The following is a 20147-nucleotide window of genomic DNA, read 5'->3' as shown; positions in this document are numbered from 1 at the left end:
CTCTGGCAGAAATATGGATATGAGATTTGATTTTACATGTACATGCACTTGTGACATATTGGCAGATGAACTTTCACAGGCCTTTTTTTTCTTTATCCATAAGAAGGCATTTCAGGTAAATCTGCCTGCTCAAGGGCATAAGGGGATTTAAACCCTGGGTGAGAAATTTTAAACCTTAGCAGTAAGTGAATGGTTAAAATGTCACAGACACTGTACAGCTTTTTTTAAATCTCCTGGTACCGTTCTCAACAAGATACCATCCCTATAATATTTATGAAACAGGAAATCACACTTGCCAACAAATAAGGCTGACTTGCTAATAAATCTGTTTTTGACATGTATAGTGATGTGACGTCACAAAGACATGCAATGGAATACAGTATCATAAAAGTCACGATATATAAATCCATATAATAAGCCAATGGCAATGAAAATGACAATATATATGTATACATGGGGACAGATTGTCTTTCAGGGGCCAATTGTTCAAAAGTTTATTATAAGCAAAGCCAGGTTTTATTCTACCACACTTACCTTAATTCCTCAATCTTTACACATATGAAAGAGCAAGTTTCAGTGCAATTTATGAATTATTTTTGTGACAAAACCACATTGGCTGAATTGGTCAGTTTCAGGGCTTCAAAGAGCGTACAATTTTATCAAACACAGATTAATGCTTTCAGAATCAAAAGCCTTGCAAACATGCAAAAAGGCTGAAGAATTACAATAATTACAATGGATCAAAGTTAATACAGGACCTAAAAGACCACATTCACTGTTGAACATCCGTTCCCAGAAAGTTACAACTTACCTTTATTTTGTTTTTAGTCAAAGGTTGTCCAGGCTCAGGAACGACTTCAATGGTGTCAAAAATGATGATCTACAAAGACAAACAGCTATTCACTTTAAACACCTGTTTGATTTGATTGGTGTTTTACGCTGTACTCAAGAATATTTCACTTACACAACAGGGGCCAGCATTATTGTGGGAGGAAACTGGGAAGAGCCCAGGGGAAATCCAAGACAATTCACAGGTTGCTGGCAGACTCCCACTTAAGGCCGGAGAGAAAGCCAGCATGAGCTGGATTTGAACTCACAGCCACCACATTAGTGAGAGGCTCCTGGGCCATTGTGGTGTGCTTGCGTGCTAACCACCTGAAGGAATCATCCTATTCAAAAATTACATTACAGATAAACTTCTCTTCATGCTATCATTAAGCTAACTTTTAATTAGAAACAAATCCCTGGACTGATATTCTGTAGTCTCCAGTGGTTGGTAATTCAACCAAAGAGAATTAGCATGTCTTATAATACACAAAAATAAAAGTCTGCCAGCAGCCTGTGGATAGTTGTGAGTTTCCTTCCACCGTAATGCTGGTGCTGTCGTATAGTGATAATATTCTTGAGTGCAACGTAAAACTCCAATCCAATAAAGAAATAAAATAAATCAAAAATAAACTATACAAGTATGGTAATCTTTATCAACTATACACTTCTATATACATCTAAAAGGAGCAAATTTCACTTGGAGTGTTGAAGTGCAGGCCTCGACAGATGGGTTCAATCCAAGGCTTTTTTATTTTTTTCACCTCAAAACCAGAGAATTTTCATGTCCGTGTTGTTCATGGCTCAGACAGGTCATTTTGTTTCTTGATGACCAACAGATACATGTACAACAACACAAAAACACATACCCTTCCTCTGGACTGAAGCTCCTCCCCATATGAATAATTCGTTGCCACGGCGATGTATCCCTTCAGCCCTGAGACAGTCCCCTCAGATTTTGAGTGACACATGCTTGAGACATGTCGCATGTTCAAACTCATCCAGGTCAATTCTGGTGGTTTTGAAGGCACAGAAAACATTTAATTGAAGTATATATTAAATGAAAGAATGTTAAACACTGACCAGGAAAATAGTTCGATGCATTTTTTTTAGATTTTTCTGAAAGCAAGTAAAATGGTTTTGAAAGATCAGATTCTACAGCTGTAGTGATCCAGAAGGTATCAGTGATGTCACATCCATATTTTCAGGTCAATTGAAGAGGTTTTACTATACAGATAGTGCATGCTGATGGGTTGGATATCAGGATATCACTTCTTGAGGCCGTAGTCAAGAATATTTCGCTTATTTGACAGTGGCCATCATTATGTTGGGAGGAAATCGGGCAGAGCCCAGGGGAAACCCACCACCATCTGCTTGCTGGCAGACCTTCCCACCTACGGCTGGAAAGGAAGCCAGCATGAGTTGGACTTGAACTCACAGTGACCGCATTGGTGAGAGGCTCCTGTGCCACGCTGACCCCCTTAGTCACTATATGGGAAAAGAATAATATGCCCTCATTATCTTATTTACACATGTTTATGAAGTGAACAAGAATTTTATCCAGAAACTCAATTCAAAAACCACCTACATTTCTGGCCATAGTTTTCTCCATATCAATATGACATTTTTGCCAAATGTGAAACCTTTATCAGTGTACACTAAGATTTTATGCCATTCTCTGAAAGCGGGCTTACTCAAAGCCATTTCATATCCAACTCAAATTATATTAAACAAAAAAAGACATTTATAAGCTTATTTTTTTTAATACAAAGTCATTTAAACTGATATTTAATATTACTTTGCAATATCATTCACAGCAGATGGACAAAATGCAGTTCACAATAACTGGAGAGCTCAGACAGTGCTCACATTGGCACCATATGACACAACAATAATGTTACAGGAGGCTATCATATTTTTTATCAGACAAAACATATTTGCCTAATGATTATCTGATTACCAAGTGAAACAGATTCTGAAAATTTTCAGTAATCTTGATTTGACAAACCAGTAAAAACAGTTTTATTTATTAATTGGTTTTAGAGTTTACATGATGCATTTTATACTTTTCTACCCTACTGAACAAGGTCATTCCATGAGATTGAGATGACAACTGATAAGCTTCTAATACAGATAGACCTGATTTCATGTACAATGTTATAGGCTTATAACATAAATAATTACTTAATTGGTCCCGCATTAACTTGAGAGAATCTGTCTATTAATTTTATTTGTATTTTGGTTTTGGTGTTTTGAAATGTTTCACCAATATCACAGCCGTATAACGTCATCTTGTGACAGCTGTTTAATGCCATACTCGAAAATTTTTTATTTACATACATGTACATATATTGTTAGACAACAGGCGTAAACTTCTCACAGGGGCGTTACTGACGGCTTGTTGTCCAAGTCCCAACAAACAGTGTATGTTTACATACATATATGTATGTATGATTGGGTGTTTTTCATTGTACATGCACGTTAACAATCTTTCAGTCATGTGACGACGTGAAGTAGCTCACTAACAGTGACAGCGGATGTCAATGTTGGATGATGACACATCATCAGAAGAAACTACTAACTGATTGACGCCTGACCAGATATTTGAAACAGACATGTAAATGTATTTCAGGAGTGGATCTTTAAATTTCTGCGGACTGACCCCAAAAAATGAAATCATTCCTCAAAGGCTTTCCAAATCAGTATACAAAATTAATATCTGTCTTGAAAGTAGGTGTTAAATTCCTTATGCTGGTTATGTGACATTTAAATTAGAGGGTGATCTTAAGGGAGGTAATTCAGGGCAATCCCATTTGAGGCTGATCCAAAAAGTTTGAGCCAAGATATCAGTTGGAAATCAAATACCGAACCCAAAAGCAGAAGGACAAGCAGGAGAGAGTTTGATTAGCATCCATTCCAGGCTGGGTGAACTGTTTGTTTACTAAAACTGTTGAGAAAAAAAAACCTGTCATATGTGGGAAGGTCTGACAGCAACCTGCAGATGGTCATGAGTTTCCAACAGGCTCTGCTAAGATTCCTCCCTCTGCAATGCTGGCTACCATCGTATAAGTGAAATATTCTTGATTACAGCGTAAAACTCCAATCAACTAAATAAAGGAACAAATTGTAGCATAGTACATATCATCACCTGGCATTTGGTACGAGTTCCCAGCTGACCGGTGTAAACAGCTGTACTGAAAACTTGTCTAAGAACGGGTACACAAAACGGTCATCTGCAAACAAATCAGAAGTATGACTGATTACTCATCTGATTTTAATGTTGAAATAACTTTCTTCATCCAGACGTGTCGGTTTCAGGCAAAAGAGAAGCAAACAAGAATGACACTAAAAAGGACAATGTTTTCTTTATGGTATTCAATATTTACACTTTGCATTTCAAGTAATTTTTTTTATTATTATTGAAAATTCCATAAAACTAATCTTGAAATATTGAATACTTACTGGCTATGCAAAACATGTGTCTTTATTTCTCAGATCTTTTTCTATCCATTTCATCCTTTCACACATATTGCTAAGGTCTACTTTGCCATCCATACTGGCAACTTTAGCTGTTTCAACGACAACACTACTGTAACTTTTGTATTTTTATGTCCACAAACAGCCCCCAGGCGTACAAATCAGATGTACCTTACACAGCCTCTTATACATGAAGACAATTTTCGGAGCTTGGCATTTTCATCATTCAAAACATTAAATTTCTTCTTCAGAATTATTTCATTTGTGTGTGACACATACGATACACCTGACTATTTGATTGATGATACACTTGACTATTTGATTGATGATACACTTGACTATTTCCTTGATGATACACTTGACTATTTCCTTGATGATACACTTGGCTATTTCCTTGATGATACACTTGACTATTTCCTTGATGATACACTTGACTATTTCCTTGATGATACACTTGACTATTTCCTTGATGATACACTTGACTATTTCCTTGATGATACACCTGACTATTTCAATGATGATACACTTGACTATTTTATTGATGATACACTTGACTATTTCATTAATGATACACTTGACTATTTCATTGATGATACACGTGACTATTTCCTTGATGATACACTTGACTATTTCCTTGACGATACACTTGACTATTTCCTTGATGATACACCTGACTATTTCAATGATGATACACTTGACTATTTCCTTGATGATACACCTATTTCAATGATGATACACTTGACTATTTCATTGATGATACACTTGACTATTTCATTAATGATACACTTGACTATTTCCTTGATGATACACTTGACTATTTCCTTGATGATACACTTGACTATTTCATTGATGATACACTTGACTATTTCATTGATGATACACTTGACTATTTCATTGATGATACACTTGACTATTTCATTAATGATACACTTGACTATTTCAATGATGATAAACTTGACTATTTCATTAAAGATACACTTGACTATTTCAATGATGATAAACTTGACTATTTCATTAATGATACACTTGACTATTTCATTAATGATACACATAACACTCATAATGACTTCATTTGTCACTCATGTATATATAATTAAGAGTATTATTTCACTTCTACATGAACATATCACAAGGTTTGCACTCTAATAACAATTTCACACTTCCAGGGATTTTCCTGGCCGAAAATTGAACTTTACAGAAACCCTGGGATAAAACACACAAGCTCAAAGCAATCGGTGTGTGTAATGTCACAGAGAAATCCAGTGCATGTACACATACATGTGTGTGTAATATCACAGAGAAATCCAGTGCATGTATACATACATGTGTGTGTAATGTCACAGAGAAATCCATTGCATGTATACATACATGTGTGTGTAATGTCACAGAGAAATCCAGTGCATGTATACATACATGCGTGTGTAATATCACAGAGAAATCCATTGCATGTATACATACTTGTGTGTGTAATGTCACAGAGAAATCCATTGCATGTATACATACATGTGTGTGTAATGTCAAAGAGAAATCCTGTTCATGTATACATACATGTGTGTGTAATGTCACAGAGAAATCCAGTGCATGTATACATACTTGTGTGTGTAATGTCACAGAGAAATCCAGTGCATTTATACATACATGTGTGTGTAATATCACAGAGAAATCCATTGCATGTATACATACATGTGTGTGTAATGTCACAGAGAAATCCATTGCATGTATACATACATGTGTGTGTAATATCACAGAGAAATCCAGTGCATGTATACATACATGTGTGTGTAATGTCACAGAGAAATCCATTGCATGTATACATACATGTGTGTGTAATGTCACAGAGAAATCCAGTGCATGTATACATACATGTGTGTGTAATATCACAGAGAAATCCAGTGCATGTATACATACTTGTGTGTGTAATGTCACGGTGAAATCCTGTGCATGTATACATGTGTGTGTAATGTCACAGAGAAATCCAGTGCATGTATACATACATGTGTGTAATGTCACAGAGAAATCAAGTGCATGTATACATGTGTGTGTGTAATGTCACAGAGAAATCCAGTGCATGTATACATATTTGTGTGTGTAATGTCACAGAGAAATCCAGTGCATGTTTACATACATGTGTGTGTAATGTCACAGAGAAATCCAGTGCATGTATACATACATGTGTGTGTAATGTCACAGAGAAATCCAGTGCATGTACACATACATGTGTGTGTAATATCACAGAGAAATCCAGTGCATGTATACATACATGTGTGTGTAATGTCACAGAGAAATCCAGTGCATGTTTACGTACATGTGTGTGCGATGTCACAGAGAAATCCAGTGCATGTTTACATACATGTGTGTGTGATGTCACAGCGAAATCCAGTGCATGTTTACATACATGTGTGTGTGATGTCACAGCGAAATCCAGTGAATGTATACATACATGTGTGTGTAATATCACAGAGAAATCCAGTGCATGTTTACATACATGTGTGTGTAATGTCACAGAGAAATCCAGTGCATGTTTACATACATGTGTGTGTGATGTCACAGCGAAATCCAGTGAATGTATACATACATGTGTGTGTAATGTCACAGAGAAATCCATTGCATGTATACATACATGTGTGTGTAATGTCACAGAGAAATCCAGTGCATGTATACATACATGTGTGTGTAATATCACAGAGAAATCCAGTGCATGTATACATACTTGTGTGTGTAATGTCACGGTGAAATCCTGTGCATGTATACATGTGTGTGTAATGTCACAGAGAAATCCAGTGCATGTATACATACATGTGTGTAATGTCACAGAGAAATCAAGTGCATGTATACATGTGTGTGTGTAATGTCACAGAGAAATCCAGTGCATGTATACATATTTGTGTGTGTAATGTCACAGAGAAATCCAGTGCATGTTTACATACATGTGTGTGTGATGTCACAGAGAAATCCAGTGCGTGTAAACATACTTGTGTGTGTGATGTCACAGCGAAATCCAGTGCATGTATACATACTTGTGTGTGTAATGTCACAGAGAAATCCAGTGCATGTACACATACATGTGTGTGTAATGTCACAGAGAAATCCAGTGCATGTATACATACATGTGTGTGTAATGTCACAGAGAAATCCAGTGCATGTATACATACATGTGTGTGTAATATCACAGAGAAATCCAGTGCATGTATACATACTTGTGTGTGTAATGTCACGGTGAAATCCTGTGCATGTATACATGTGTGTGTAATGTCACAGAGAAATCCAGTGCATGTATACATACATGTGTGTAATGTCACAGAGAAATCAAGTGCATGTATACATGTGTGTGTGTAATGTCACAGAGAAATCCAGTGCATGTATACATATTTGTGTGTGTAATGTCACAGAGAAATCCAGTGCATGTTTACATACATGTGTGTGTAATGTCACAGAGAAATCCAGTGCATGTATACATACATGTGTGTGTAATGTCACAGAGAAATCCAGTGCATGTACACATACATGTGTGTGTAATATCACAGAGAAATCCAGTGCATGTATACATACATGTGTGTGTAATGTCACAGAGAAATCCAGTGCATGTTTACGTACATGTGTGTGCGATGTCACAGAGAAATCCAGTGCATGTTTACATACATGTGTGTGTGATGTCACAGCGAAATCCAGTGCATGTTTACATACATGTGTGTGTGATGTCACAGCGAAATCCAGTGAATGTATACATACATGTGTGTGTAATATCACAGAGAAATCCAGTGCATGTTTACATACATGTGTGTGTAATGTCACAGAGAAATCCAGTGCATGTTTACATACATGTGTGTGTGATGTCACAGCGAAATCCAGTGAATGTATACATACATGTGTGTGTAATGTCACAGAGAAATCCATTGCATGTATACATACATGTGTGTGTAATGTCACAGAGAAATCCAGTGCATGTATACATACATGTGTGTGTAATATCACAGAGAAATCCAGTGCATGTATACATACTTGTGTGTGTAATGTCACGGTGAAATCCTGTGCATGTATACATGTGTGTGTAATGTCACAGAGAAATCCAGTGCATGTATACATACATGTGTGTAATGTCACAGAGAAATCAAGTGCATGTATACATGTGTGTGTGTAATGTCACAGAGAAATCCAGTGCATGTATACATACATGTGTGTAATGTCACAGAGAAATCAAGTGCATGTATACATGTGTGTGTGTAATGTCACAGAGAAATCCAGTGCATGTATACATATTTGTGTGTGTAATGTCACAGAGAAATCCAGTGCATGTTTACATACATGTGTGTGTGATGTCACAGAGAAATCCAGTGCGTGTAAACATACTTGTGTGTGTGATGTCACAGCGAAATCCAGTGCATGTATACATACTTGTGTGTGTAATGTCACAGAGAAATCCAGTGCATGTACACATACATGTGTGTGTAATGTCACAGAGAAATCCAGTGCATGTAAACATACTTGTGTGTGTGATGTCACAGCGAAATCCAGTGCATGTATACATACATGTGTGTGTAATGTCACAGAGAAATCCAGTGCATGTATACATACATGTGTGTGTAATGTTACTTCTATACAGTTCATATATGTAGATCAGTTGACAAGGCGTGTATCATGCTGGCTGAGTCGCCCATTTCACAAATCGCACGTAGCGTTACGTTCATGTAACTACCACGCCAACGTAATACAGAAGTACTGGTCATCATGGAAGTTACATGCGCATAACTTTACAAGCGTTTTCTGTAAAGTGCTACTGAACTTGTCACAAAAAAAGGCTTTAAACTTCCAGGATGGGTATTAAGTAACTTTCAATTTCCAGGCTTTTCCAAATTTTCAATGTATTATCCAAAACCAGGTGTCAAAATAGGAACTCCCAGGTGAAAACTAATCCATTAAAATTTACACTCAATGTTTGTACCAAGAATGAACAAACATGAAATCTGGAAGTCTTTCACCCACCTTTCTCAACCACTTCAAAATCTTTCTCATCATTTAATACTCGAACAACTCTGTTACAATGTTCCATCGTGCTTGTAACAACGGAGTAGGTCTGAAACAGAGTGAACAGATCATACATGTACTTAATTTTTTTTTTACTTCAACGTATGCAAATAACTCGAGCGAAAGAAAGTAGCAATGCAAATAAGGATAAAACATTGCCTACATTTACATCTAAGATGTCAGCATGAAGGGGATAGTGCAACGACTGGTTGACCGGTATCAGTATAATGGCTCAGGCTGGGTGGCTTACTTGCCTTTGGTAAGTCGTCTCAGTGAAGCAGCACTAGATAAAAGAGTGGTGGAAATCCGTCCTTTGACAAGGAGGCACACTGTATACACCCTAAGGATTCATTCGTCGTCATATGACTGAGAAATTGTTGAGTACAACGTTAAACCCCAAGCACTCACTCACTCAGTCACTCACTCAAGCAGTGGCCACTTGACTGTAAATCACTAAGATCACGATCGTAGCGCTAAGTTACAACTGACACTCTCTTGCACATAGGAACTGCCAGTAATAATCACTCTCAACTTCACGTTTAGTACAAATACATGCCTTAGGTCAACTGGTAATTACAATTTAATCGTGTCACAAGGAGTTGTTCTTAGCTGCTGAATTATTGGAATGTAGAACTTGAAAATAAAGGTAAGAAAAAGTTAGTGATTTGGAACACTGACCATTTATACAGACCAGCTTTATCCATTTATGATGGAGTCAAATCTGACCTTCAAACACTATTATTCGTTTAAAAGTTACTATCACCTTACGATTCGGTAACGCAACCAGAATAACCTATTCTTACAATAGGACTGGGGTTTACAAGTGACAGTTTGTGGAAGTAGGCTCTGAATTCTTTTTGTCATTCAAACATGTATGGATATACATAGTGAGGTGTACAGCTTACCTTACTCTCTTGATGATAAGCAATGAAGTGAGGTGTGCACCTTAGCGGTATCTTTCTCATTGGCCACGGGGAATCGTAGGTCAGGTGAGTGGGTAACACAGATATGCGCAGCTCTCCCTATGCGTGGAAAGAAATCAGTAACTCGTTGTGAATTGAATATGAGAGATATTCAGGTACATGGAATGTTAAAGGTCTGATTTATATGTAATGGATTTTTTTAATGGTTTCACATAATCCAGTCAAGAGAAGAAATAACTCTTTACAATGACTTTAATTATTGCTTAGACATACCAAGAATAGATACCTGTCAAACACAGCCAGAAAGAAATCTGTAAATTTATGTCCACAGCAACATAAATTGTACACCAATGTGGTTGCTCTGAGTTCAAGTCCAGCTCATGCTGGCTTCCCTCTCCAGCCGTACGTGGGAAGGTCTTGCAGCAACCTGTGGATGGTCGTGTGGTTTCCCCCAGGCTCTGCCCGGTTTCCTCCCACCATAATGCTGGCTGCCGTCGCATAAGTGAAATATTCTTGAGTACGGCGTAAAACACCAATCAATAAATAAATAAAAGAGGAAGCCAGCATCAGCTAGACTTGAACTCAGAGCGACCGCATTGGTGAGAGGCTCCTGGGTCATTACGCTGCGCTAGTGCGCTAACCAAATGAGCCACGGAGGCCCCCCCAAGGACTAGGATCTACTCTGTATGATCAGCTGAGTCGTGTTTTAAGCTCTTAACACCAATCAAATAAATTGCATCTAAACTGTCATTGATTTGCCGAGTAAGGGTACCTGTTTGTTGAAGTAGAGGAATCCCTTGGGACAGTTGACGTTGTGGAACGTTGAGAAGCAAGAGACGGGGCCGTCAATGTTCATGGAGTGGGTGCGAAGGGCTCCCCTGGGGGTCATGAAGAGCCAGTAGGGGTACGACCCACACACAAACACCTGAGGGAGACGTAACATAACATGACCATAAAATGCACATGAACGGAAAACTATTGATGTGTTTTTAGGAACGAACCCATTCTGTCTTTGCATATGTAAATGACCTCAAATTCCGCCCATGACTATGTTGCACAGGTTTTCCAGTCTGTTTGGAAGGTAGGATAATATCTTCCAGAGAGAATGTGAATTTTAGCAGGTAAAACGTCTTTGTGTAGGGAGAATTCCTAAACTATAACAGATTGGTCCATAAATACCACTTCTGAGTTTAAACAGCTGAATACATCAAACTTGTATAAAAATTTATAAAACTTGAATGAAACTATTTGGAGATACATTTTCACTGGCATATCTGGTGACGTTTATGTCAATTTTTGAGCTGACTTTCCCTTTTACATATAACAAGTTTGTTATTTAAACTGAAAAACCTTACTCCTGAGTAGCCCGAAACATCATTAAAGTATCGCAGTAATGCTACGCAGCCTTCTTTGGAGGCCCCCTCATCTGGATCCAGAGGATCACGCTTCTTGTAGCGCTGCTGCTTTCTCTCTCGCAGTAACAAATTGTGCTGAAACTTCTTGAAGCGAATCTTCAAATGATTCAGGTCAGATTTTGACTGGTGGAAAGGAAATGCTTCATACACAAAGAGTTCCTCCTCGACTCGAGCCTAAAACATGAAAAAACAAAAGATAACACTCCCCATGTACTGTTTAAACTTTTTGTGACTTCCTCAGGTGTGTCAATTTCAACACTTCTTCTAGTCCAACAAGCACATGTTGTTTATCAATTTCAAGGGAAGATTTTCAGTTGGACTGTACAGTTCTGTAATCTCTCGTTCATTTTCACAATTATTTATCTGAATGCTGCAATCAAAAATTTTTCATTGTACGATGGCAATCTTTTTTACGGCAGGAGGAAATCAAAGTGCTCAGACTTTCGCCAGGTATCAGACAAAACCTCCTGACCTTAAAGTCACAGGTGACAACACAAAACAGGCTTTATCTATTGTCAGGGTTTTTGCTGATTCAAAAAGATTGCAATGTCTTAATCCTGTGCTAACTGGATTTCCTGTGATGCAGGTGGCAAGCAACAGGTGGCTTGTTATGTCCTGATTTCATTATAAATATCATGTGGCTTTAATGACAGTTTATTATTATTTCTTTTTTTTTATATCTTTTTCTGATTAACTGAACATTCTTAGCCATTAAAACAATCCCCTGAATTAAATTATAATGAATGCATTTTGTAAACTGGTAGGAATCTACAATCGTACACAATACTATGGACCTTACCACAAATATGGCCGACTGTTCCTATTTCCCAATCCGACCAGAAGGAGCTCTTTAACTACAGGTAATTCTGTCTGCACATTCCTGTCTGGTTTATCACCTGTCAAACTTGTGCTGAAAAGAAAAACATACGAGATAAAGTTGATAATGATCAATTTTGATAATGAAATCTGAGACCTTCTGATATCCGAATGTTGAAGTTATAGTCATAAGTTATTGCTATCATCATAACAATAATCATCATGTAAGTTGCCTTCTTTCATGACAATCATGTCAAAGCTGAAGCTGTGTCTGGATACTGAGATTCACAATCAAATCTATCAATTCACTAGACTTTACAAGAATATGTAGAACATGTAAAAATGAATAAGGTGGAAAGCTTTTGCACGAGCCGAAAATAATATTTTTGCAAATACAAAAGAAATCCGATGGGTACATGTTCATAACATTACATTCAAAGGAATCAGTGGGGAAAAATGTCTTCCTTAGACAAAATTTCTTGTTTAAGCCAGAAGATTTCTCTACTGCTTTACAAAAGTTTCTCTGTGAAAACATAATGTTTCACCTGTACAATGGTGACCAGGTTTCACCATGTTCATCAGTGGAGGAAACCAGAGCCCATGGCCAAAGTAATCTTTTGCAAATTAACTGGCTAACATATATTTATTTATGTTTATTTATTTGATTGGCGTTTTACAGAGACAGTCCATTCCCTTAAGTGCCAGCTACCACCGAACTATCATGCCGAAGACACGATATATAACACCCCACCCAGTCACATTATAGTGACACAGAGCCAACCACTCCTGGTTGCTCAAAACCACTCAATATTGAGTGTCAAGACAGCAAGTACCATTGGTATGATCCAGCCTGGGTTTTGATCCCAGGTGTCCCAGCTCACTAGATTTGGACGTCAACTGACCACTGTCCACTAAAACTTTGGCTCCTATAGGGAAACTCTTCACATAGTAACACAGCTTGAAGTCAGGCAAACTCCAAATCTATAAGAGAACAGAACATAATTTCATACTGCAGCTCATCAGAACCAGAAATAATGATGCAAGAAAAAAAAAAAAAAACCAAAAAAACCCCCCAAAAAAACAGAAAAAAATCATAAGATTAAGGTGGTAAAATTGCCTTCAAAAATTGTACTTAAACATGCAAAAATGTTTAAAAGATAAGACAAACGAAGCAAAATCATGCACACTGAGCCAATTGAAAATGCCGACATGTTTTCGGTTTTAAACAAGCATGAGTTATTTCTATAACATGAAGATGTGTCTGTGTCTGTTTACATCACCTGAACCCCTATTTTGAACCTTTTACCCATACAGGTAAGTGTATGTGCGTGTAGAACACGAGGCATCCCAGCCTCATAGGGATTCCTTTTTAGAAGTTAATACACAATGTATGGAGTTCCCAAGCACATCTATTTTCATCCCTCTTTCCAAATATGTCAAGTTATTTGTTGTCTTTTCTTTTAGAAACAAGGTAACAGAAAAGAGACTTCTATGAATGTCTGGACACAATGGAGTCCGATGAGAAAAGTTTATACTTTAGATGTCAAAGTGTTCTGTACATGTCTTTTACCTCAAAAGATCCGTTCTCCCTGCAAATGGCCACCCAGAATGTAGGCTTGACAGATTTCCTGAAGGTCACAGTGCTGGAGCTAAACAACAAGTAATATTTAACTTATATGACGGCGGCCAGCATAATAGTGGGGGGAAACCCACGACCATGGGAAGGTTGCTGCCAGACATTCCCACGTACGGCAGGTTATTACACTGCGCTAGTGTGCTAACCAACTGAGCCATGGAGGCCCCTGAACTTAAACAAAAGACACATATAAAAAAGACACCTATATGTACAGTCAGGTATCAAATACTGTTGATTTCTTGTACACACTGATTTCATGTACGCACTGATTTCATGTACACACTGATCTCACATACACACTGATTTCTCAAACACACTGATTTCATGTACGCACTGATTTCATGTACACACTGATTTCACGTACACAATGGTTTCACATACACACTGATTACATGTACACTGATTTCACATACACACAGATTTCACACACACACTGATTTCACATACACAGATTTCACATGCACACATAATTACCTAAAATGCATACTTAACTTGATTACTTAACTCTTCATTGCATCCTCTGAAATACACTTTAATACCAAGAGTGATAAACAGTTGTGGATAAAACAGAAGGCCTTATAGAAAACTTTATAGTTTACAGATGGGTTAACATGATACTTTTTTCACTTAGATATATGCAATAAAGTTCAAGATATATGCAAGTTCTAATACAATTACACCACTGGACAAGCAAGAGCAAGTAACAGAAGTCTATGACAGGTACGGTACAACATGAGACAAGTGTAAGTACCTTTTGGGTTCATTCACACTGTCGTTTAGTGTGGAGTTAAAGGCCGATGTATCAGTGTCCCCGTACAGCATCTCATCTTCATCGTCAATGTTGCTGTCAAATGAAAACAGATAATACATGTACAAAGGCACTTGCACCAAATGAACACTAGCATTTTAACCACGAAAATGCAGTAAATGTTGAATACGAGGTATAGAGGATGCTACGGTCACAAACCTTAGTACGAAGTCCACTGATTTACATATTTCTTTGCTTGCAGGGGTGTATTGAACATTTTGTATGGTATGTATGTATGCTTGGAGATTAACATCGTGCTTTACAATTTTTCAGTGCGGTCGCTGTGAGTTCAAGTCCAGCTAATGCTTGCTTCCTCTCTGGCCGTAAGTGGGAAGGTCTGCCAGCAACTGGCTGCCGTAGTATAAGTGAAATATTCTTGAGTACGGCATAAAATACTAAACAAATAAATGAATACAACTTTTCAGCCATATGACAACTAGGAGTCATTAGGTGTGTCTACATATATTGTGTCTTCTTGTTGCAGGGGGAGTCCATGCTGCAGAAATGATGCCGCCATTTAAGTATCATGATGAAGACACCATCCATGACACCCAAACCAGTCACATTATACTGACAACATACCAACCAGTCCTGTTTCCTTCCTCTAACCTCTCAGTGCTGAGAGCCAAGCAATTTTTGTATGGTAACCTATAGTCAGTCCCCTCAAACTTGCATAAGGTAACTCATTGTCATGGCAGTATAGGAAGCAACACATAGTCATGGCTGTATAGGAAGTAACCCATAGCCATGGCAGTATGGTAAGTAACCCATAGTCATGGCAGTATAGGAAACAACCCATAGTCATTGCAGTATAGGAAACAATCCATAGTTATGGCTGTATAGGAAGTAACCCATAGTCATGGCAGTATAGGCAGTAACCCATAGCCATGGCAGTACAGGAAGTAACCCATAGTCATGGCTGTATAGGCAGTAACCCACAGTCATGGCAGTATAGGAAGCAACCCATAGTCATGGCAGTATAGGCAGTAACCCACAGTCATGGCAGTATAGGAAGCAACCCATAGTCATGGCAGTATAGGAAGCAACCTTGTCATGGCAGTATAGGAAGCAAGCCATAGTCATGGCAGTATAAGAAGTAACCCACAGTCATGGCAGTATAGGAAGCAACCTTGTCATGGCAGTATAGGAAGCAACCCATAGTCACTGCAGTATAGGAAGCAACATAGGCAGTAACCCATAGTCATGGCAGTATAGGAAGCAACCCATAGTCATGGCAGTATAGGAAGCAACCTATAGTCATGACAGTATCGGAAGTAACCCATTTTGATGCCCACATTTAAACTTAATGCTGTCTTTCCTCTACAGTAAAATTTCGTAGCCTCAAATCAAACCCGTTTAGCCGATTTTCAATCATTCACATGCCTAGTCTGAGGTTAAAAGTGGCATGCAAGAATATTTTCTTTATATTACTATGTTCATATTCATTTTACACTTGCCGGGTGACAGTCACACTTCATCAGGTATGGGATAAACCTCCTCACTTAAAGCTACAACCGAAACAGCAAGAGTTGGATTTGATAACAGGGCCTTATGATCAAGGGTTGATAAGCTGCATTAAGAGTGACACTTTAGCATCATGAAGCCTATGATGATACCACCTTTAACCTTTATCATTTGTTTCTTGTGGTCTTCTCTTTAGTTCACAGATTTGCATGTAGCACAAGAGTGCTCAAAAATCTTTTGTTGTCCCCCCTACAAACTTACCTCCTGTCCAAGCTGAAGGAGTGCTCAAATGACAAATCTTTTGTTGCCCCCCCCCCCCCACCACCTTCCTACAAACTTACCTCCTGTCCAAGCTGAAGGAGTGCTCCAATGAAAAATCTTTTGTTGCCCCCCCCCCCCCCCCCCACTTAAAAACTTACCTCCTGTCCAGGCTGAAGGAGTGCTCAAATGACAAATCTTTTGTTGCCCCCAACACCTTCCTACAAACTTACCTCCTGTCCAGGCTGAAGGAGTGCTCAAATGACAAATCTTTTGCTGCCCCCAACACCTTCCTACAAACTTACCTTCTGTCCAGGCTGAAGGAGTGCTCAAATGAGGGCTTAGTGGTCTTCACCTCTGGGGCAGGTCTGGGGTTAGGGTCTGCCATGGTGGTGGTGAACATCCCACTCACATCCTTATACGCACACATCGCTATCACTTTGGATTTCTAAGGAATAAAGACATTACACTATCAGGTACAACTTAGCTTAATTTCCCAATGAAAGCCACTGTTAAAACTAATCAAATATACCAACAACGAAGAGAAGCAGAGGCGATTTCTGTAGTAGAAATAATTTCACTCTGCACATAAAATTAGACCTGTAGAGTTCAATAACTTGTGAGTTATATACCACTCTGGTTATACAGTGGGTATTTTTCACTTTTGGATAGTTATTACTGACATAAGAAAGTAGTTACATGTTACAATGTAAGTCACATATGACTAGGCTTAGAAAACACAACTGAAAGTCACTTGGAAAGTAGCACATAACGACTGAATTAACGATACACACGATAATTACAGAATGCTCATGAATTAGTTTGAATAGAATACTGCTGCGATAAAACACTAAACCAATGGGGCGTCTTTTCCTGAGTGATGGAGACTTGGGTGAAAATTGCATTCAACTTTGTTCTCCATAACTCCAGATTGGCTGTAATAACATCAAAGCAATTAAAGGCCGGAATGAATGACAGACAACATAGCTTAGGCCCAAATTACTTTATTTGGGAAAGGTTTCTCACTAACTTTTTCACTGAATACTTTCTTCAGCTATTCACGGTGTATAGTATTTTCATTGGTTTCATCTTAATTGGTCCATGACAATCAACAGACCTCATAATATCACCTATGTTCAGACATTTTTCCATGCATACTGCTATACAAACCTGAGGGAGCTGAGGCTTGATGATGGAAAGGCGCACACCTGTGCCAAATATGTCTTCACGCAGTGTCAATAACATCATCTGGCCCTCTTCACTGCGGATAATCACGTACGGGTCAGCTACAGAGCAGTGAATGATGGGAGATCCCACGTCTATAGGGATGTGCTGCAGCTGATTCACTGTAACCAATCAGGAGGAGGCTAACAGTTTTAACCAATCAGTAGAGGGATGAAAAAGCCAGACAAAACATCCATGTCACTGTAACCAATCAGGGGGATAATAACATGGGTAACCAATCAGAGAAAGGATGAGAAAGTTAACCACACGCAAAACAGCTGGATTGGTCACTCTTAACACCTCACACCTCATCTCACCAATTAGCTAACATTTCCTCACATAAGGTTTCGGGGAGAATCCATTATATTACTTCATCAGAAAAAGCACTTTTGTGGTAAACAATAACCACAAGACTGGAATACATGTCTTACAACTACAACTGGTCAGGTAACACAATTCATGGCTGCCATTGAAGTTGTTAAAATGGACTAATCCCATGTCACATGTTGACAAAATACAAAATATATAGAATGCATTAATGTAAAAATTTGTCGAAAACAGTACGTATTTAGAGGTCATAAACCATCGCTTTCAGAGCTGCTACTTCAGAAGTATCACCCTACCCTCCAAACTATCCTCAAAACACCTTTCTCTGCCTTTATTTGTTCACTCATAATTATACCTTTGACTCTTGCTTACCACCATACACAAGAATTTTTCCCTTGTACAACTGCTCAAAATGGGCAGGGGAAGCTTGTCGTCATCTCTTATTGTCACCAAGGCCCCACAAACAGTGAGAGCCAAGAAATCAAACAAACCTGCATCTCATGTGTTCTAGCCCACTGAATGGCAAACACCTCTTACCAACAGCTCATGGCCTACTCTCCACACACCTTCCTAAGATCTGTAGAACTCTCACAATCAAGCAAATGGGTAAGTTAGTTGACAAAAATTGTGGTCAAGTACATTATTTTCATCAGCAGCCCTGTTGTTCAGCATTACTCTCTTACCTCCCTCTAACAGTCGCACCCCCATGGGCGACACCTGGACGATATACTTGTCATCACCGATGTTACTGGCGTAGACGGTGGGGCCCTGGGTACTGAACCCACTGTGGTCTAATTCCATGATCTCCTGCCCAGTCTGCAGTATCTGCACAAACCAGAGAACAAAACATGACAGCACAAGCCAACTGAAGTGTTTACATGTCATCTGTATGCATATGTAAGAAAAGATGTGAAGCCATCCACCAGGAACACAGGAAGACCTGTGTAAATCTACTGCTTGGTTTGTTTATGCATTGTTGGCAATTGTCAACCATTCTGTGTTGACTTCTTCTTTTTTTGTTCCTCTTTCTTTGAGCCTCTGACAAGCTTTCAAATAACAACTTTTTGATTGATTGATTTATTTATTTGATTGGTGTTTTACACTGTACTCAAGAATATTTCACTTATATGACAGCATTATGGTGGGTGGAAATTGGGCAGAGCCCGGGGCAAACCCACGACCATCTGCAGGTTGCTGAAAGACCTTCCCGCATATGGCTGGAGAGGAAGCTAGCATGAGCTAACTTGACCTCACAGTGCCCGCACTGGTGAGACGCTCCTGGGTCATTACGCTGCACTAGCACACTAACCAACTGAGCCACAGAGGCCCCTAACAACTTTTTGAATCACTTCAATATAGCTATTCAGCTAGTGTTAAATGTTGGTATCAGCTGGTGCTAAATGTTGGTAAGTGTTTACAAAACACATGAATGCTCACCAGTTCGATTATAATTTGCTGATTTTCCAGTGACAAGCTGTGTATGATTTATAACACTATGTAAAATAATGAGCCGATATGGGCAGAACATAAATGTTTTAGTTTGTTTTGGGGGAAGATATCAAAAACACCCTCACTGTATGAGAAGTACACCATTCCCAACAGCAAGAACATTTTTCACATTTTTCATTACGTTGTTGTTGTTATTCAACACAATATGATTTATACCAGATCTCAACAAATAGCTACCATATTTGCTCTAAAAAATCACCTGAAAAAAAAGATCACTTTTAGAGGCAGGTAAAGTCACAAAGTATTACTTGTGGTGTTGAAACTCATATTTTTCCTGCAGTATATCACCTTACCTAACCAACAAACCTTACGACAGATTTCTAAGATAAATAGAGCTAACGACAGCTTTCTAAGATGAATAGAACTTACGACAGCTTACCAAGATGAACAGAACTTGCGACAGCTTTCTAAGATGAATAGAACTTGCGACAGCTTTCTAAGAT

The 20147-nt window shown here is 38.5% G+C and overlaps 1 protein-coding gene across 1 annotated transcript in view; it reads right to left on the bottom strand.

Moving 5' to 3' along the window:
* Positions 1-20147, bottom strand: part of LOC135465548 (cleavage and polyadenylation specificity factor subunit 1-like) — a 52468-nt gene that overhangs the window by 13825 nt on the left and 18496 nt on the right. Inside the window, 15 exon segments of the mRNA XM_064742786.1 lie at positions 812-880; positions 1695-1784; positions 1786-1837; positions 3974-4058; positions 9283-9373; positions 10230-10346; positions 11020-11172; positions 11603-11836; positions 12443-12528; positions 13312-13459; positions 14049-14127; positions 14866-14958; positions 16950-17092; positions 17815-17990; positions 18879-19020. Of these exon segments, the coding sequence (XP_064598856.1) occupies positions 812-880; positions 1695-1784; positions 1786-1837; positions 3974-4058; positions 9283-9373; positions 10230-10346; positions 11020-11172; positions 11603-11836; positions 12443-12528; positions 13312-13459; positions 14049-14127; positions 14866-14958; positions 16950-17092; positions 17815-17990; positions 18879-19020 (1758 nt within the window).

The sequence above is a fragment of the Liolophura sinensis genome, chromosome 5, assembly GCF_032854445.1.
Source record: "Liolophura sinensis isolate JHLJ2023 chromosome 5, CUHK_Ljap_v2, whole genome shotgun sequence".
NCBI lineage: Eukaryota > Metazoa > Mollusca > Polyplacophora > Chitonida > Chitonidae > Liolophura > Liolophura sinensis.
This window is presented reverse-complemented; position numbering and strand designations above follow the sequence as displayed.